The sequence below is a fragment of the Calonectris borealis genome, chromosome 12 (assembly GCF_964195595.1).
Source record: "Calonectris borealis chromosome 12, bCalBor7.hap1.2, whole genome shotgun sequence".
NCBI lineage: Eukaryota > Metazoa > Chordata > Aves > Procellariiformes > Procellariidae > Calonectris > Calonectris borealis.
Genome location: NC_134323.1, coordinates 21,647,900 through 21,666,050, shown reverse-complemented (window position 1 = coordinate 21,666,050; position 18,151 = coordinate 21,647,900). Strand labels below are relative to the sequence as shown.

Here is an 18,151-nt window from a genome sequence, read left to right as displayed (position 1 = left end):
CACATTTGCTTTCTCTGCGGGAGTCAGCATGAGGGAAGGGCAGAGGGTGCCCGGCCGGCCCCGGGCAAACCCACCCCTCCCATCGCAAGCGGCTCCTGCATCCCCTCGCCCCCACTGTATCCGCACGACTATAATCGAATCCGAATGAACCGGCTCTGCCCCTCGGCAGGGATGGGGGCTTGGAGGTCCCTGGAGTGTTTGCAGCTGCCTGGATACTATCTGGATAAATACAGCTATCGGGGCGTCACGGGACCGTGTCCCAGCACCAGCTGCGCCGCGCCGCTCCTATTAATACAGCGCTTTGTGCCCGGCCCCGGGGGCTGCCAGCCCTGGGGGGCCACAGCGCCGGGTACGGCCCCCGGTGATGCAGAGCCTGGGGGAATGGGGATGAACTGGTGGTCCCTGCTCCCACCCCAGTACGTGCGGGATGTCCCCATGGCATGGGAACCCCCGAGGGGGAGGGAGGATGGATCCACCCACCCATCCATCCATCCATCGGTACCCAACTCCTGTGGCTCTCCCGCTCCCGCCCGGGGAAAGCCGAGCTGGAGAAGCCCCGGCTCCCCCGGCCCGGCCCCGCCGCGTGCCCCGGCTGCTGTTTTTAGAAGCGGCGAGCGCACGGCGGAAGGAATAAATCCTGACAACTCAACTAGCGAAATGATGTGATGGCACCGCTCCGATAAGATGGAGGGAGCCGATTGGGAAGAGTCTTAAGCTGCGAACACGCAGCATCTCCACTCTTCACCTCCGCTCACAAAGGGAAATCTCTCCAAAGGGGCTAAGGAGATTATCCCGGCTTTGCCGTCCCAGGTGCTCGAGTAATCAGGGCAGCCTTGGGGATGACAAAGGAGCGAGCAGGAGGGTTTAAATTCGAGCCTTGCTGGGCTGCGCCTGCTTGGGCTCAGCCTGGGGTTGCTCTGGCCAAGCTGCTGCGGACTGAGGGGGGACGGTTGTGGGAGAGCTGGGCTGCTGCCAGCTTTGCCCCCCCCGCCCCAGCTTTAGGGTGCAGGGGGCACCCCATTGCCCCGCGGGGGTGGGAGCCGAGGGGAGATTTCTGCCTTTATCGCTCCCGCTCATCGCTTGCAATTTATTGATTTTTTTTTTTTTTTAACAGAGTACAAAAGCAAATCTTTATCGGGCTGAACCCTGCCCCCGCTTAATGGAGGAGCTGTGACCTACCCCGAGAGCAGAGCGGGCACCTCCTGGCGCCCGGGGGGCCGGGGAGGGGGCGAGGGCACCCAGGAGGTGCTGCACCCCAAAAAGGGCCTGGCACCCCGCTCGCCAGCTGTGCTGCACAGCTGGCAGGCACCGGCAGCGGGGCGGGCACCGGCCGTGCCACGCGTCGCCTGGGGATCGCCCTTCCCTTACGCCCCACGCAAGCCGGGGTGCCCTGCCCCAGCAGGATGCGTCCCGATAAGCCTCCATGGGACGTTTGCATTCGGGGTGTCACTGTGTCCTGCTGGGATGTGGCCCTGAGGGGGTCCCTGTCCCCAGGGGGTCCTCATCCCAAGGGGGTCCCCATCCCGGGAAATAAATGGGAGCTGTGCCCGCGGGGAGGGGACAGGAATAAACACTGGGAATAACATCAGAAAGTGCCCAGGGAGGATGGGGCTGCCAGGGGCGGCCGGACCCCTGTGCCAGGGACCCCCTGTCCCTGCTCTGTCCCCGCGCGTGGGGCTGCCGGGACCCCCCGGCTCTGCCCAGGCCGGTGCCAGGCAGCGGGTAGGGGTGCTCTGGGGGGGGCAGGAAGCTGGGGGGGGGAGGAGGAAGGGGAGCGAAGGGGCCCCCGGAGCCGATGCAGAGGGCAGATATCCCCTCCGGAAAGGGGAGGGGACCGCATGGGGGGGTCACTGCCGCCCCGGCGGGGAGGGCCTGCGGGGGGGAGGGAGGACCCCCGGGGGGGGCAGCACCCAGACAGAGGAGGGGGGTGGGAGCTCGGCTTTGCACCAAGCCCAAAACCCACCGGTCCTCAGATCCAGCCCAGGGCAGAGCGGCAAGGCGGCAGTGATTGACAGCTGTCAGTCATCGTGAGCCAGGCAGCATCGCCCTCGGGGCTCTCACCCCGAGTACACAAGACATTTTTCTCCTTCCCAAGGGAAAATGGAGGGGAGGATGGGGACAGAGAGGGGGACGCTGCCTGCATGTCTCAAGAGCCCCCAGCGCTGCCCGGTGCAGGGGTGTCCCTCCACTCCAGCAGTGTCCCCAAACTGGCCCGAGCCTCCCTCCACACTGGCAGTGTCCTCAAACTGGTCTGAGCATCCCTCCACCCCAGCAGTGCTCCCAAACTGGTCTGAGCATCCCTCCACCCCAGCAGTGCTCCCAAACTGGTCTGAGCATCCCTCCACCCCAGCAGTGTTCTCAAACTGGTCTGAGCATCCCTTCACTCCTCAGCAATGTCCCCAAACTGGTCTGAGCATCCCTTCACCCCAGCAGTGTTCCCAAACCAGTCCGAGCATCCCTTCACCCCATCGGTGTCCCCAAATTGTCCTGAGCATCCCTCCACCCCGCGGTGTCCCCAGACAGAGGCTGAACTGAGGGCAGGGACCTGCAGGCACAGACCCCAGCAGGGACAGGGTCCCCTTCGACGTCCCCAATCCAGGACAGGTGCCACCGCCCCTGCTGGGACCACCCCCAGCCCGGTGCCAAACATCCCGCTGCCTCCAGCGCCGGCACGTGGCTTTGCCGGACAGAAGCCAGGCAGGGGGCGGTTCAGGACCCCGGGAATGCCCCGACTCGGGGGGCTACTCCCCCAAACCCCAACTTCTCCCCATCCCCCAGCAATCTAACACAAACACAACTATCTGCCGCTCAGCCCCGGCTCCCAGCGATAAAAAGAAATAGCTGGAATAATTTTTCCCACCCACACATACCAGGGCGGAGGGGAAGGGGGAGCGATGGGGCAGATGCGGCGCGGTGCCGGCCATCCGGACGAGCCATCCCTCCTCGCCGTGCCCTGCTCGCCCCGATAATAAACCTTGAGGTTTGCAGACAAACCCCGGGCAGCCGGAGATTATTCAGGCAGGAGTCGCGGCGCAGATAAACACAACCGAAGGCGAGCGGGAGGCGAAGGGGAAGGGGGAGGTGGGGGGGGGGGCGGGAAGTTTGCAGTTTTAATTAGATGTGTCAAAAAATAAAAAAAAAAAAAAGAAGTTGCTCTGTCCCATCCCGATGCCCCGCAGGCAGGACCGGTGGCGAGGATGGATTTGGGGTTCATGGCCGGGCCCGGGAGAGGTGGACCTGTGCCATGCTCTGTAATTAACCCAGAGCCATCGTTACCATCCAGGAGCAATTAAACCCTGGCAGCAGGGGGTTGGGGGCTCAGCGAGGTGGAGATCTTGGTGGGGACCCAAATAGCGAAGCTGATGTGGGAAAGGGGGGTGAGGGCCCCCCTGGGAGGGTGGTGGGACACGGCTGGGCGGGACAAGGCAAAAGCCACCGCGGGTTTGGCCCCGTCTGCTCCATCCCTTCCCCATCGGCGGCCCGACAGTGTCCCCGCAGGGACAAAAGCAAAAAGCTTCATCCCACCTTGCAGAAAGGCAAGAGCCGGCCGGGCTTCCCAGGGGCTGCAGCCTCCCGGCAGCTCCCGGCGGGGATTCTCCAGTGTCTCGTAACGCGGTTGAGCAGCCCGTCCCTCTGCGGGGCTCTGCTCTCCTCCATTCCCCTCTCCCAACACCACGTTCGTGAAATTTGTTGGAGCTTTTCACCTTATCCCTCTGGGAAAATTGGCCGGACTTGGTGAGGTTGGCTGGGCAGCGATGGGGCGGGAGGGGAGCTGGAGCCTGCGGTGCTCCCGAAAGTCTCCACTACCGGCCCCACTCCAGAGCAAACAAAAACGAGTAGGAAAGATGGAAACCTGGGGCATGGCAGAGAGCTGCTGGCGGGGCCACGGGGAAGGGTTTGGGGGAATTTGGGGGGGTTTGGGGGAATCTGGGGTAGTTTGGGGGAATTTGGGGAGGATGCGCATCCCCTCTCCGGACCCACCAGAGGATGAAGTGGCTGGCACGAGTGGGCACAAAGCACGGCCACGCTCCGCCCCGGGATCACCTCGGGAAGCAGAACGGAGTCGGGGTGACCCAGCGCCCCGGCCGCAGCGGCGGCACATCTGTAAAGGCTCCCAAGTCGAGGATTACAGCCTCCAGCTCCCAGGGATTTGCATATCAGCCGGGCGAGCGGCAGCCCCCTCCGGCGAACAAGGTCATTTCAAAGATAAAACAAAATACTCTTTCTCCCTCGCCAGCGCGCGGGGCCAAGGAGCCCCACGGCGAAGTCCCGGCACAGCGCGTCCCCGCGCTGCCGAGCCTCCGGCACAGCGCTGCACCCAGCGGGCAGCAGTTTTGGAGACCAGAGGGCAAGGCCATAGTGGGGGGGACCCTACAGCCCCCCAAAAAGGGCCAGGGGAAGGCGAGACCCCGCAAGGCGCGAACAAAGGCGCCCAGAGCAGCCCGCTTGCCCCCCCCCTCACCGCGCCGCATCTTCGCGGCTGCCATTGCTGACATACGGCGGATCCTGCCAGATAAAAAAGAAAATTCAGGCTGCTCAGAGTTTCCCTTTTCGCCAGCTCCATCCCTGATAAGTGCAGAGCCTGCAGAGCGCCTGATAGACGGGCTATCGCGGCGGTTGGTGCGAAAGGAACACCCTATCGCTGCAGCATCGCCGGACCGCCATCAACTCCCAGCCACACAGAAATTAATACCACTCCAATTACCAGAATAGAGATGGGCTGGGAGAAGGCGATAATAAAATCTCTTTTACATAAAGAATGCAAATAACCCGCTCCGGCGAGGGAAGGGGGGAAGGGGAGGCACGGCCAGAGCCGAGGCTTCGTGGTCCGTAGCCGTCGGCTCTGTCGGGATACGAGGCTGCGCGGTGCCGTGACCCCCGGGATATGGGGACACCCGTGGGTTTGGCACCGCAGCCCCCTCCCGCGCTGCACTGGGATGCCAGCACAGGAGCAGGGAGCCCGGCGGTGCCGGGGGCAAAGGGCCGGGGAGCAGATAAGGAGGAGCCGGGGGTGGCCTCGCGGCTCCTTCCTGCCCGGCACGCAGGAAGGGCCGGGATATCAGCGGGACCGGCGAGCGCTTCCCCTCGGATGGGGCGGGAAGGGGGAGCGGGGCCACAGCTCCGCGCCGGGCCATGGGGATTTCGGCAGCTGCAGGAGCACATGCGCTGGCAGCCGGCATTTCCCAGGGCTTCTCCATCGCCCAGCTCACGCGGGAAGCTGGTGGCCTTGGGGACACACTGGGACCCCCCCGTTGTATCCATCACCGAAGGGCGATCCGGCCCCGGGGCCACCCCTTCCCATCACGCGCTGCTCCATGGGGCTGCAGCACGAATGGGGCCCGGAACGTGGCACATCCACCCTTGGGGGTCTCGGCTCCCCCCGGTCCCGTCCCCGTCTGCCCGCCGGGAGCCGTCCCCAGCGGACACGTGCCCGCAAACCCAATCTGCGCGGAGGAGCCCCGAGCGTAACCCCATCAGCAGGTCGGTTTGCAGATAGCGGGGCGATAGGGCGCGGGGTACCCACACGGCACGCCCGGCCTCGCTGGGCTGCCAGGGCACCGGCGGCCCCGGCGCAGAGATGCTGAGAGGGAGATAGATGGCTGTATTCGCTCCTTGGGGTTTTGATAACCATCGTGAAACCGCTCGAGCGTCGCTCTTGTGGTTGCCAGGATGTTTGCAAAGTGCCCTCGCGAGCGCAGGGCGATGCAGGACGGGGTCCAAACCCTCCCTGCACCGGGGAGCACGATGCCAGCCATGGGGTGGGCATCCCCGCCGCTCCCGCATCATTTTTTATGGTCCCAACAGCAGCCTGGGGACGTGGGGGAGCACAACCGTCATCTCGTACCTCCTCTCCCAGCAGAAGTGCTGGTATTTGCAGCCTGCCCAGTCCCCAGTACTCCCAGTTTTCCTCATAGTGGTTTTTGCAAGAGGAGGCGAATGCTCGGGGGCTGCTCCAGCCCGCGGTCCAGCCGGAACGGAGCAGGATGACCGGCCGCATGCCGGGGACTCACCTGGCCCATTCCAGGTGTCCGGCTCCTGCGGGTCTTCTCCGGGATCCGGCTTCTCCGGCTCCTTGGGACTCTCCGGGGCGTCTCGGGACTCTGCAGCAGGAGAGGGAAGGCAGCAGGTCACGCACGAGGAATTTCAGAGGCAGCATCCCGCGGGGGTCAGGACCACCGGAGCGGTGGCACCCCGGGGCCAGGATGCGTGTGGGTTCACCCTCAAGGATGTGCACGTGCGTGGGGGGGGGGGGGGGGGGTGTCCCCTCGAAATCCCTGTGTCCAAAACCTCCCATTGCCCAGGTCCCTTGTGCCCCTCGGGATGACCCATAAGGACAGCCAAGCCCACCCGCGCATCCTCCCTGGGGATTTCTCCAGCACCCACCTCCCAGCCCCAAAACCCCCCGCATCTCTCCCATCCCACCGCGGGCCCCACGTCACCCGGCTCAGCCCCGCTCCCGTCACGGCTCTATTTGTGGCGTATTCACAGCAACTTGATAACAATTATTTTCTCCATTAACTGCTGCTGGAGATGCAGCTGATAAAGCCTATCTGCATATGACAGTGTGGAAGATTAGCGCCCAAAGTACATGTTTGCCTTGGCGTCCCGGGCGGATAACCAGCGCGGAGCCCAATCGATCGGCGCCAGAGCGAACACCCAGGGGTGACGTCACCGGCATTGGAGATTATTAATACAGGTGATAAGCGGAATGATTAACATCAAATAAATCAATCACCGGGTATAAAAGTCCTATTATTTTTGGCTATAAATCAAAGTGCCTGGCATATCGATTTTTATCCATCGCGCTGAAAGCTTTAGTGGCCGTTATTGCTGCTCGGCGTTATCTCTGCTATCACCTTTTTATCGAGGCAGGCTAGTGCCAGGTGCAGCTCCGCGCCCGGGCTCCCGGCTCCCTCGCCCCCAGCCCGGCTCCCCCATCAGATAAGAGCCGCTCGCTTCTCCTGCTGCCGAGCAAAGTTTGCCGGCGAGCCCTCCCTGCTCCGGCTATCGAGGTGCCAGCGTGGATCACCCCCTTTCCCAGTGCACTGCAGGTTGGCTCCCGTGGTTTTGGGGGTCGCTTTGCTCCCCGGTTGCCGGTGGATGAAGGCAGCGGGCGCTTGCCGGGGACCGGCCGGCTCCATTTGCCGGCGCAGCCTTGCCCCGCCGCGGTTATCTCGAAGGGCACTGCAAACATTAACTGATTAGGATTTGCCCCCACCTCCACAGGAAGGAACTTAAAGGATATCTGGGGACTGTTTCAGCCCGGCCCTGAAACGCAGCCACCTCTGGGGTGCGGCGCGGCGCGGCGGCAGGCAGGCGGCAGCGCGGGCAGGAAGCAGGCAGCAACGGCCCTGTCCCCCCATCCCCATCCGTGACGCTGCCGGTGCCAGCACCTGCGGCCTCGGTGGCTGCTTTGCACCCTGGGGAGTCACTTTGCACCCCAGGGGGTCACTTTGCACCCCAGGGGGTCACTTTGAGCCCCCATGTCCCTCCACCACTGCCGGCGGCTCAGCGCCGGGGCGGGTGAAAGGTGCTGAAACAGATTCAGGGTGACGGTGCCCATTGGCAGCCATGGTGCTGAGCGACCCGCCTCCGGTTTCCAGCAGCTTGTGGCCCCCCCAGCACGCCGCTGCCCCCGGCCGAGCCGAGGGGAGCTCCTGCCTGCGCCGGCCGCGGGGAGCCCCTCCGTGCCGGGGAGCATCCTCGCTTCCGACCGGCTGCTCGCCATCACCCCGGGGCCAGGCTGCCGCCAGCAGGTCCTGCCGCCGGCCGGAGGGTGCCCGGGGGGATGGAGCACCCCGGAGAGACTGGGGGTCTCACTTAACCAAGAGCCCACCTCTCAACGGGCGGGCGGGCTGCTTCGTTTGCTAATTAACACCATGCACCAACAGCAGAGATGATGCCCAGGATGCTGGCGTGCCCGGCAGGTTGCTCCGGTGGCAGAGCCCCTCCCCATGGCGGGGGGACACGGCGGGCAGCCCCCCGCCATCGCGGCAAGGCTCACCTTCGCTGCCGGGGGGGCTGGAGGCATCGCGCTCGGCAGAGCCCTCGTGGTCCGAGGCGGCCCCCTCCCTCTCCGAGGGGCTCTTCTCCCCCGCCGGGCCGTCCTCGCCTTCCTCCATCGCTGCCAGGGAACCTGCGGAAACACAGAGGGGGCGGTTAGGGGGGGAGAACGGGAGGAATAAAAACCCCGGTGGGTTCTCCCAGTTGGAAAGCGAAGCAGCCGATGCCTCAGGGCCTGGCAAAGGGCCTTTCCCCGACCACCGTGGGCGTGGGGCCGGGAGACGATGCCCCGCAGCTCTGCACGCCACGGGAAGGGAAACCCCCTCCCCGGCCAGCCCTGCGGTCCACATCGCACCGGGGTCCCCTGTCCCCTTGCAGAGGGGGGTTTATAGAGCCATCGCCTTGCGCCGGGGTGTCCCCCGGGGGATGCCCGGTTCCCCCGCAGACATTGTGGGAAATGAGCCCCGCATCTGCCTGGGACGTGAGGGGGTCCCTACGTGCCGCACGGCGAGGTGCCCGGCCCGCTGCACCGCTCACCCGCACTTCCCACCCGAAACCCCCCCAGCACCTGCCCCAAACGGGGTGAGGGACCCCAGAGACCGTCCCCCACAGTCCCCAGCACCCCTTGTCTCATGGGGACCCACGATGCAGCCCCCCGCCGTGCCCACAGCCCTGGATAAAGGCAGATGCTGCAGTGGGGACACGGGGTGCAAACGGGGTGCAAGCAGGATGCACAGAGGGTGCAAATGGGGTGCACGTAGGGGACACCCCAGGAGCCCCCCCCAAACAGCCCAGCCGGCCCACTCTGCCGTTTCCACGGCAACGCAGCATCCCCATCCGCGCCGAAACCAAGAAAGAAAGAGCGGCGCACGCGGCTTCGTGCCGCACGAAGCCGCGCCGGGGGCTGCCCGGTGCCCCATCCAGCACCGCCCCGCCGAGCCCGGCACACGGGCAGGGGGACCGGCGCGGGGACAAACCGTCTGCAGACCTCAGCTGCTCTCTGTGACTCCAGGCATGTATATTTACAGCGGGAGAACAAAGAGCCCATAATCTATACAAAGCAGACAACAATGAGCGTGAATAAAGAGGCTGCCGGAGAAGGGAAGGCAATTTATTCTAATTCTGCTAATTTCAGTTCCAGCACAATTAAAAAGGCTCTGATAATATTCAGAAACAATCGCCAGCTAACAAATCGTTTCTCTCGCTGTAAATGAAACATTGTTAGGCTAATTTCTTCTTTCACGCCTTCACGGCTCTTGGGCTTCTGATAAAGTTAACCCGACTCTCGCCTGCTCCATGGCTTGGCACCTCCAGCCTGGCCGGGGAGGGACGGACGGGGCCGGGGAGGGACGGACGGGGCCGGGACCACACGCAGCACCCACCCAAGGGTGCCCAGACCACCCGCATCCTACCCTGAAACACCAAGCCCTGGCCAGGAGGGAGACGGGGATGCGCCGTATAAATGCAATTGTATAAAACCTGGGGTTTGGGTACTGCAGCGTCACCGAGCGCCTACGGGGATGACGGGTGGCCCGCAGCATCCCGCATGTCACCGCAGTCCCTGGATGCATCCCCACACCCAGCCTGTCCCACTGCAGCATCCCGCTCCCAGCGCACCCGCCCGTCCCCAGGGGATGCTCTGGCCCCGGCGCTCCCGGCTGCATGGGTTAAACCAACCACTGGATAGCTTAAAAAAAAAATTCAAAAAAAAAGGAAAAAAAAAATTCAAAAAAAAAAAAAAAGCAAGCGAGGGAGAGGGAGCGCGGAGCAGGGAGCGGAGCGTCACTTCTCCGGGATTGCTGGAAGCCCTGCACAGTTATCACCGCACACAGCCTCCCTCGGCTTGCCTGATCTGTCTATTCTTCATTAAGCAAATACGCTGAAATGGAAATGAAAACATAATAGCTATTTGATTTTCGGCGAGATATTTTGCATATTGGTTCAGTGCTGATAGTGGAATTTCATCAACTCCCTTTTTTCATGCTTTAAAACTGAATTACTGAGGCTGGCTTTACAGAGAGGGGAAGAGCCAAAAAATGCTCCCTTCCAAGATACTCCGCTTCGACGATTAACTCTTCTCCCTCCCTCCTTCTCCCTCCTTTTTTTTTTTTTGATAACAAGGAAGGATTTTTTTTTTTTCCCCACCCCTCTTCTTTTTTTAAAAAAATTACAGCGATTGTTAAAAACTTGCAGGAGGCGGAGGCGATGTGCCCATCACCCGTGCGCAGGCTGGGGATGCGGGTCCGGCCGGGCGCGAGGGTCGGCATTCCTGGGGCTTTTCCAGCGGTAGGAAAACCCAGCGTTACCCAGGTAATGATTTCATCATTTCACTCAAATTAAGGTTCTCCCAGCACAGAAACAATAAATCTTTTCTTGATTCTTTGCGCTTGGTAAATTAAATAAAAGGAAAAATAATACAGAAAATAAAAAAGGAGGGGGGACTTCTCCAGGCTGCCAAGAGCGAGACCCTGGACGCTCCGAAAGCCGGCACATAGACAAGAGCAAAATGATAAGAGGCCTCGATAACAGATAGAAAATAGCAACAGCCCCAGACTTTCCCACCGGCTCTGGAGCGGGGAAGAGGAGGAGGAGGAGGAGGAGGAGGAGGAGGAGGAGGAGGAGGAGGAGGAGGCAGAGGAGGAGAAGGAGGAGGAGGAGGAGGAGGAGTCCCCGTGGCGGAAAGCAGGTCCTGGACCAAAACCACATGCAGGCTGGGGGCAACCTGCCTTTGCTGTCTGGCATCCATCGGCTCGCATCCAACTCCAAAAACTTATTATTTTTAAAAATAAAAGGGCTGGGCAGGCGGTGACCCCAAGGGAGGGCTCCGGGAGCCGGGGAGCGAGGGCGAGAGCCCGGATGCGGCAGCCTCACGCCCAAACCTCACCTACAGGCACCCCAAAGCTGGGGGTGCAACGAGTCCCCGGGGTGCTTGGCTCCGGGGTGTCACCCCAAAGCTGGGGGTGCCATGAGTCCCCAGGGTGCTCGGCTCCAGGGTGTGACCCCAAGGCTCGGGGTGCAGCGAGTCCCCAGGGTGCTCGGCTCCAGGGTGTCACCCCCCCAGCACCGGGGGGACCCAGGGGACGTCCCCAGCTCCCCCGGGCTCGGCAGGACTACACGGGCAGCACAATGGAGGGTCTCTTCTTCATCCTTCCAGCTCCTCCTTACCCCCGCGCTGGCCCTGAATCCATCTTCCAATTAAAAATAAACCAAAATAATAATAATAAACCAATAAACCCCAAAGCAGCCGGGTGAAGCAGCAGCGTGAAGCACTGCCCCGATGCTCATCCATCACCATGCCGGGAATCCAGCTCAGGCTTCGCCTCCTCGGGGCAGTGCTGCTGCCCCTAAACCTCCTTGTTTTCCCCTAAATTTTGCAGCCATGAGCAAAGGGCTGCAGGAGCGGGCACAGGGGCTGGTATTCCCCTGGGAAAGCCGCAGTCGGAGAGGCTCGCAGCCTGATCCTTCCTTGCCCCGGCTGCAAAACCATCGTCGGTGATTCGGTGGGGTCCGGCACAGCCCGGGGATTCCCCAGGGTCTCATAGGAGGGTTGTGCCGTGGCCGCCCCGCAGCAAGCAACGCCCAGAGAGCAACCTGGGTGCAAATCCAAAAACCACCGGTATCTGATGGGACACCAGCCCGCCTCTTCTCACCCAATTTTTCCCCAGTACGTATTAATGTTCGCTTTTACTGACGACCTCGGGTGCCCCCAAGCCCGTTCCCCGGGGATCGGGGATGCCAAGCGCCGCGGCTGAGGGCAAATGAGGTTTCGGTGGCTGGGAAATGACGCCGGTCCTCAAAAGGTCACGTTATTCAGCGGGTTATTTTTTCCCTCCCCTTGGTTGATGCTGCTGGGATCCAGCATTAAATTGCAATACTCTCCAAAACGGGGGTCCCAGGGTAGGGGGTCCCAGATGGCGGCGGCGGGCGAGACCCCCTACCCCGGGACCCCCGTTTTGGAGGAAAACGGACCTTTTTGAGCACAAATCAACCCTCTCCCCTATCAGCCCGGCTGCAGCATCCCAGGGCCGGGCTCCCCCCGCGGATATCGGCACATTAAATATCAGCCCCATGCATGGAGCCGATAGCGATTTGGGCCAGCCCCAGCGGTACCTATCTCTAATTAGGGGCCCTTCTCCATCACCCCTAGATAAAACTCGCCCCGACGCTTCCCGCAGTGCCCTGTGTTAAAAGGGCAAGAAAAAAAATATTACAATAATTTATTATTAAATTATGCCTAATTTATCCAGGAGGGGAGTGAAGGATGGGGGGGAATGAAGGTGGTGGGGGATGCTACGATTGCTGGTGGGAGGGGGGGAGGAAATGATAATAATTTATTATTAAATTTCTAAAGTATTTAGGCCTAGTTTACCCAGGAGGGGAATAAAGGATAGTGGGGGAATGGAGGTGGTGGGGGGTGCTGTGAATGCTCATGGGGGGTATTATAATAACTTATTATTAAATTTATAAAGTATTTAGGCCTAATTTTTCCAGGAGGGGAACGAAGGATAGTGGGGGAATGGAGGTGGTGGGGGGTGCTGCGATTGCTGATGGGGGGATGTACGTACTGCAAATGCTTATGGGGGTATTTATAATAATTTATTATTAAATTCGTATGTATTGAGGCCTGATTTATCTCGGAGGGGAACGAAGGATAGCGAGGGAATGGAGGTGGTGGGGGGTGCTGTGACTTCTCATGGCGGGGAGGATGCTGCGAGCGCTCACGGAAAGATGCTGCAATTACTGATGGGGGGGGATGCTCACGTCCGCACCCCGCGGCATCCCAACCACCGCAAAAAAGCACCCGGGTGGGCATCCCCATCCCGGCCCTGCAAAACACCCCATCGATCCACCCCCGGGGCGCAGCACCCCGGGCATCCCTCCCCGACCCGGGGCAGCGCTGCCCCGGGGGAGCCCCCGGCCGCAGCCGTTGGAGGGAAGAAAAGAGCCGGGAAGAAGCAGAGCCTGAGAAAAAGCAGCCCTGCTGATAGGGGAGAGATTGGTTTCAGCCGGAGCTGCTCCCCCTGCCAAGTCCATATCCTATCTGCGCGGGGTGCAGTTACTTAACATTCATCACCGCCTGAACTCTGTAACTTTATCAGCGGCCGAGCATGGCGCCATCGCCGAGCCCAGCCATTCCCGGCGCTCAGATAGGGCCGATAAACCGCTGATAGATTACAGGAGATTGTTTCACTTCAGGGGCCACGATTACTAATACTAATAGCGAGAGAGCCCGCATCATATCAAACAGCAGCCGGGGAAGGGGGGGGACGGGAAAATAATGAGAAAGAAAATACAGGGACAATGACAATGAAGTGACTTTACGTTCCAGATGGGGTTGATAACGCCCTGGTAGATTTTAAGGGAGGAGAGAGTCTAATAGAGCCGGCCCCGGCCCCGGCACATCAGACGGATGGGAGCAGATCGCTCCGCGAGAAGGGGATGCGATGCTGAGCGCGGTCCTGCCTTCCCGGCTGGCGGCGGGGCCGGGCGAGGAGGAGATGTTCGAAGCACAGGAGGGAAACTGAGGCAGCTGGTGGAGCAGCCGGCGGAGAGGGACCGGTCCTTAGCGGGGGCACCCGGGGGTGTCCTCCATCCCAATCCCCATCCAAGAGCACTTTGAGGTGATTACCCCCATGCTGATGCGGGCAGGATTTGGGCGAGCCCGCGGCTGGGGAGCAGCTGGATACCCCGACAACAGGGAAGGAAACTCCATCCAGGCTCCAATGAGCACGGGCGAGGCGGCACCGGCGTGCGAGGCGGCACCGGCGTGCGAGGCCACCTTGCCACCGCTGCTCCTGCACCAGGTGCCTTCACTGCTGCTGGCCAAAGGGTGAAAAAAGCCTCAGTTCTGGTACTTTTTCTCCCACCTGGAATAAAGCCGTTCCAGTCGGGAATGGCTGGGGGGTGCTCACCCGGCGGCGCAGCCCCGCGCAGCCCATCAATACCAGGTGACGGCGAGGCCAGAGGTCAAGCTCTTTGCTAATCTAGCGACAAATTAGCCCAGAGATGCCGCGCCGGAGCCGTCCCCCTCCCCGTGGGAAGCGGTTTCAGGTCCTGCCGGGTCCATCCCAGCCAAAAGCTGCTGGGGAGGGAACGGGGACCGATTTCAGCCTCCACCCCGAGACTCTCAGTCCACGATAGCACCAGGCGAGGACAAGGATGGAGGAGTGGGGACAAGGGTGATGGTGGACATGGCCCAGAAGGCCACCAGACCCATCACCGAAGCAGCTCTGGCTGGGGTGTCCCTGCTGCTCCCAGCTCCCCAGTGTGCCCAGTACCAGCTCCCAGTGCCATCCTGGACCACTCTGGGGTCTCCAGCCAACGCTGCAGCAATGAGCGGGGGCTCCAGGAGTGGAAAAGGACCCTAAGAGGGTTACAAGACAGTTGGGTGGCCCATCTGCAAGAAGCAGGGTGGGCTGCTGGCACCAAGTCTGGCAGATGAAGGTCACCAGGGGCCGCTGGGACAGCGCTGTCCCCAAAAACCCGACTGCTACAGCCTCCCCTGGTACAGCCCCTCCATCGCCAGCACCTTCACTCAGCACCCCCAACCCTCCTCTTCCTCCAACTCCAAGCGGCTTGGCCATTCATGCCCGGCTCCGCGGATGCCGAGTTTGCCTCCGTGCAAACGCGCGTGCCTGTGCTGCCTCTTTTTTTTTTTTTTTTCAATTTTTTTTTTTTCCTGTTCTTGGCATTTTGGTGGAGCGAGATAAGAGTAAAAAACAACAGAGCTGCTCGGAGAGTGAAAAAGGGAGATAGATAACGCAGATACCAACTCCTACACAAAACAGTCCTGGCTTTATCACTGCTTTTTATCACAGTTCCTCTAAAAAAAATAAAGAGAGCAGCCCAACTGGAATGGGGCAGCACATTAAAAAATGAACTTTATACTGTTTGCTCTTTAGTTTTATATTTAGATGAAACAAACTTAGATTCTCGCGGTCGATACCTTTCCCAGTGCAAGGAACCAAAAAGTCTGGAAGTCCCGTTTGCTCCAGCGGGGACGAGTGAGGAAACTCAAGTGTAATTTAGAAAAGCGGATGCTAAGGGACCGGTGCCTGCTCCCATCATCCAGCCTTGTTTGAGGCCACGGGGCGCGATGGCTCGAGCATCTTTAAGCCCGGAGGGGCCAGTGGGATGAGGCCGGTCCCAAAGCATCCCGCTGGACCGGGCAGCATCCCGCTGGACCGGGCAGCATCCCGCAGCAGAACAGCGAGGCTCAGGCTGGAGATGGGCACAGAAAGGCAGACGCTTCCCGAGCACCCGCGGGCCCCGCCAGCCGGCTGCCAGTCCCCGGGGACAGTCGGAGCCCACCCGAGATGCCGCAGCCGGCACTGGGATCCCGGCCACGTGCCGCAGCCACGTGGCATCGCTGCAGCTGGCAAAGCCAAACATCCCCGCGATGCGAGCGGGTCCCTGGCATCCGAGGACAGCATCTCCATCCCAGTGAGGGGAACGTGACCGCACGTGCAATACACCCTGTCCACGTGGCTCCCAAAAATTCTTTGCCCACCGCGACCCCCCCCCCGCCCCGAGGGCACCGCACGGGGCTCTGCCCTCCCACTGCCAATCCCGGGCACAGGCTGGGGAGGGCAATTTGGAGCAGAAAAACCCCAACCCACAGGGCACGGCCACAAAGAGGGAAGGGAGGGGAAGAAAAAAAAAAAAAAAAATGGACTGGAGGTTTTTCCCTCCCCTCACACTCCCTTCCCTACCTTCTTTTTGAAAAACATAATTTATCTGTGTATTATCAAGAAATCCAGACACTTTAATCAGTGAGCTATGAAGTCAGTATTTCCATTCTTATCTAGCGGAGGAGTGGAAATGGAGAGCAGATAGGCAGCTCCGAGCTGGTCCGTGGTGGGGAATGTTAATGGGAGGAGCGGCAGAGCCATTGGCTACCGAGCTGCCGCTATCGCTGCCATTATCGGGGCGTTATCAAGGCAACCATCGCAGCGCAGTAATGGGGCCAGTTCAACTTTCCGCATTATCATAGGAGCTGGAAGTAGCATGAGAGGCCTCGGCTGGGAGATGGAGAAGCGAGCGAGCGGCCAAACTTCCCGGTGGAGCTGGGGGGGGGGAAGCTAAAAGCAGCTTTTCCTCCCCGCGGTCCCCTGAGCTGGCGATGCGCTTGGGCATCCTCCTGCGCATCCTGGGTACCGACCCCGCCGCATGTCCCCAAAGCGCGGGGTGCCGACCCCGCCGCGCACCCCCAGAGCGCGGGGTGCCGACCCCGCCGCGCACCCCCAGAGCCCGGGGTGCCGACCCCGCCGCGCACCCCCAGAGCCCGGGGCCATGACCCCCGGCCCACCAAGGACAAGAGAAAACAATGCATCTATATTTCATCAGATGAACAAATTAGAGGAGCACATTTCCTCCACGCGCTATCGAATGGGAGATGTCAAGAAAATATGTTGATGTGAGAAAGAGGAGATAAAGAATTATTTTGGAGGAAAAAAGCCGTGGAAGGCTCTTATCTGGAGTGACTCATAGGCACACACTCCTTAACCCCACTGCAGCCCAAGGTCAGCAGTTACATTCCTTTCGGCATTTCATCCCTTCCAAAAAAACATGTTGCTGCAGGAACAATGCGGAGCCTTTGCCGGGCAGCCATCGGAAGAGGGAACGGTATTACCCCCGAAACACTTGAACTTTCCTGATAAAATAAGCAGCGGGACAGCAGCCTGGCCAAGCCGGAGCGTCCAAAAGCCCTGAGTCAGGCAGCAAAAACAGTCATGGGACGCGTCACAGCAAAAAAAGAGATATTGGCCTCCTGCTCCCATTCCTGCTCTTCTCCAACAAGGGGGAGCTGACTTCTTCTCCCCGCAGGAAGGAAAATCCGTGCCCTCGGCGCAGCCGTAGGACTCGCACAGCTGGAGCTCCATGCGGGGCTGGCAGAGAGGCGTTTTCCACTTTTTCTTCTTAACTAAAGAAATCTTAAAAGCACAAGGTTTCTCCTTCCTGACGTCCCCCCCAGTTGCGCCGACCAGTGCTCGGGGCCGCTCACATCCCCCTCGCCGGGCAGCCTCGGGTCCCAGCGCCCAGCTGTGCCAGGTCTGGGCTGGTTTTCTCTCCGCAGCATCACCCCAGCCAGCGTTTTCCAAGGTAAATCATGGTTTTTTTGCAGTAGGATGGACAGCATGCATGGAAAACATCCTCTTCCCTTCCCCAGAATGGGTGTATTTGACCCCAAATCCACCAACGCCAAGCAGGGCAGCTCTGTCCCCAGGCTGTGCCAGCCCTGCTGCTCCCGGTTTGGGCAGCGTTGTCCCTTCCTTTCCCAGGGATGCGGGTGGCATCGACCCCACGGCCGGCACGGGGCCGGGAGCATCACGGGGTGCCCCAGGGATGCTGCGGACGGTGGACGTGGACACGGTGACACCGGAGGACTTGGCTCCCCAAGCGACTTGATGCCACGTTGCCTTTGGGATGCTGCCATGGCCGGGTGGCTCCGCTGGGTCCCCAGGGAGGGACGGGGCTGCCCCTCTCCAGGAACCGCCGATCCCTGCGCCGGGGCACTATCTCCTTGCGCAATCTGCTGCAACACCCGTGGGGAAAGGATTACTTTCTTCCCAAGCCCCGATTGCCGAGCTGGCCGGCTCGCAACTTGGCGAAAGGGGAACCTGCTGCTTGCTAGGTGGCCTCGTGATTCACGACGGAAAATAAGACCTTGCCCAACCGCACAAGTTTGGAGCCAGAGCCGTAAATCCAAGCCGGAGGTGGCTTTCCTGCTCCGGTGTGGGATGTCAGGGACGATCCCCGCGGCGTGGGCATCGCCGCGGCTCCGCGCCTGCTCGGGGTGCCCGGGGAGGGGACAGCGCGGGGGTGTCCCCCGGGGGCGCGGGAGGCGGAAGAGCAGCAGCAGCAGACACAAACCAACCCAACCCCAGCGCCCACGGGCCCTGGAAGCGGCCGCCTGCCAAAGCCGCCGCAGCCTCCCTCGCCGGTGCGGCTGCCAGCGCCGCCTTCCCGCCCCGCGGCCGCCGGCAGGGCCGTGCGCCGGGGCTCTCGGCAGAACAGGTTTTGCCGCGCTGCCGGGTGCCCCAAGCGTGGCCGTGGCCAGCCTGGCTCCGGTGCTCGCCCTCCGAGCATCCTGCACGCATCCTCCCTGCCCGATGCAGAGATGGGGATGGCCGGGAAGGGCCATCCT

The 18,151-nt window shown here is 61.3% G+C and overlaps 1 protein-coding gene across 2 annotated transcripts in view; it reads right to left on the bottom strand.

Moving 5' to 3' along the window:
• The window catches only part of ZFPM1 (zinc finger protein, FOG family member 1), a 34,452-nt gene that overhangs the window by 11,291 nt on the left and 5,010 nt on the right, over positions 1-18,151 (bottom strand). For both annotated transcript variants that reach the window (XM_075161580.1, XM_075161581.1), the window contains exons 2-3: positions 8,006-8,137; positions 6,012-6,101 (exon numbers count right to left, since the gene is read on the bottom strand). In XM_075161580.1, coding sequence (XP_075017681.1) covers positions 6,012-6,101; positions 8,006-8,137 — 222 coding nt within the window. The remainder of the gene's footprint in view (positions 1-6,011; positions 6,102-8,005; positions 8,138-18,151) is intronic.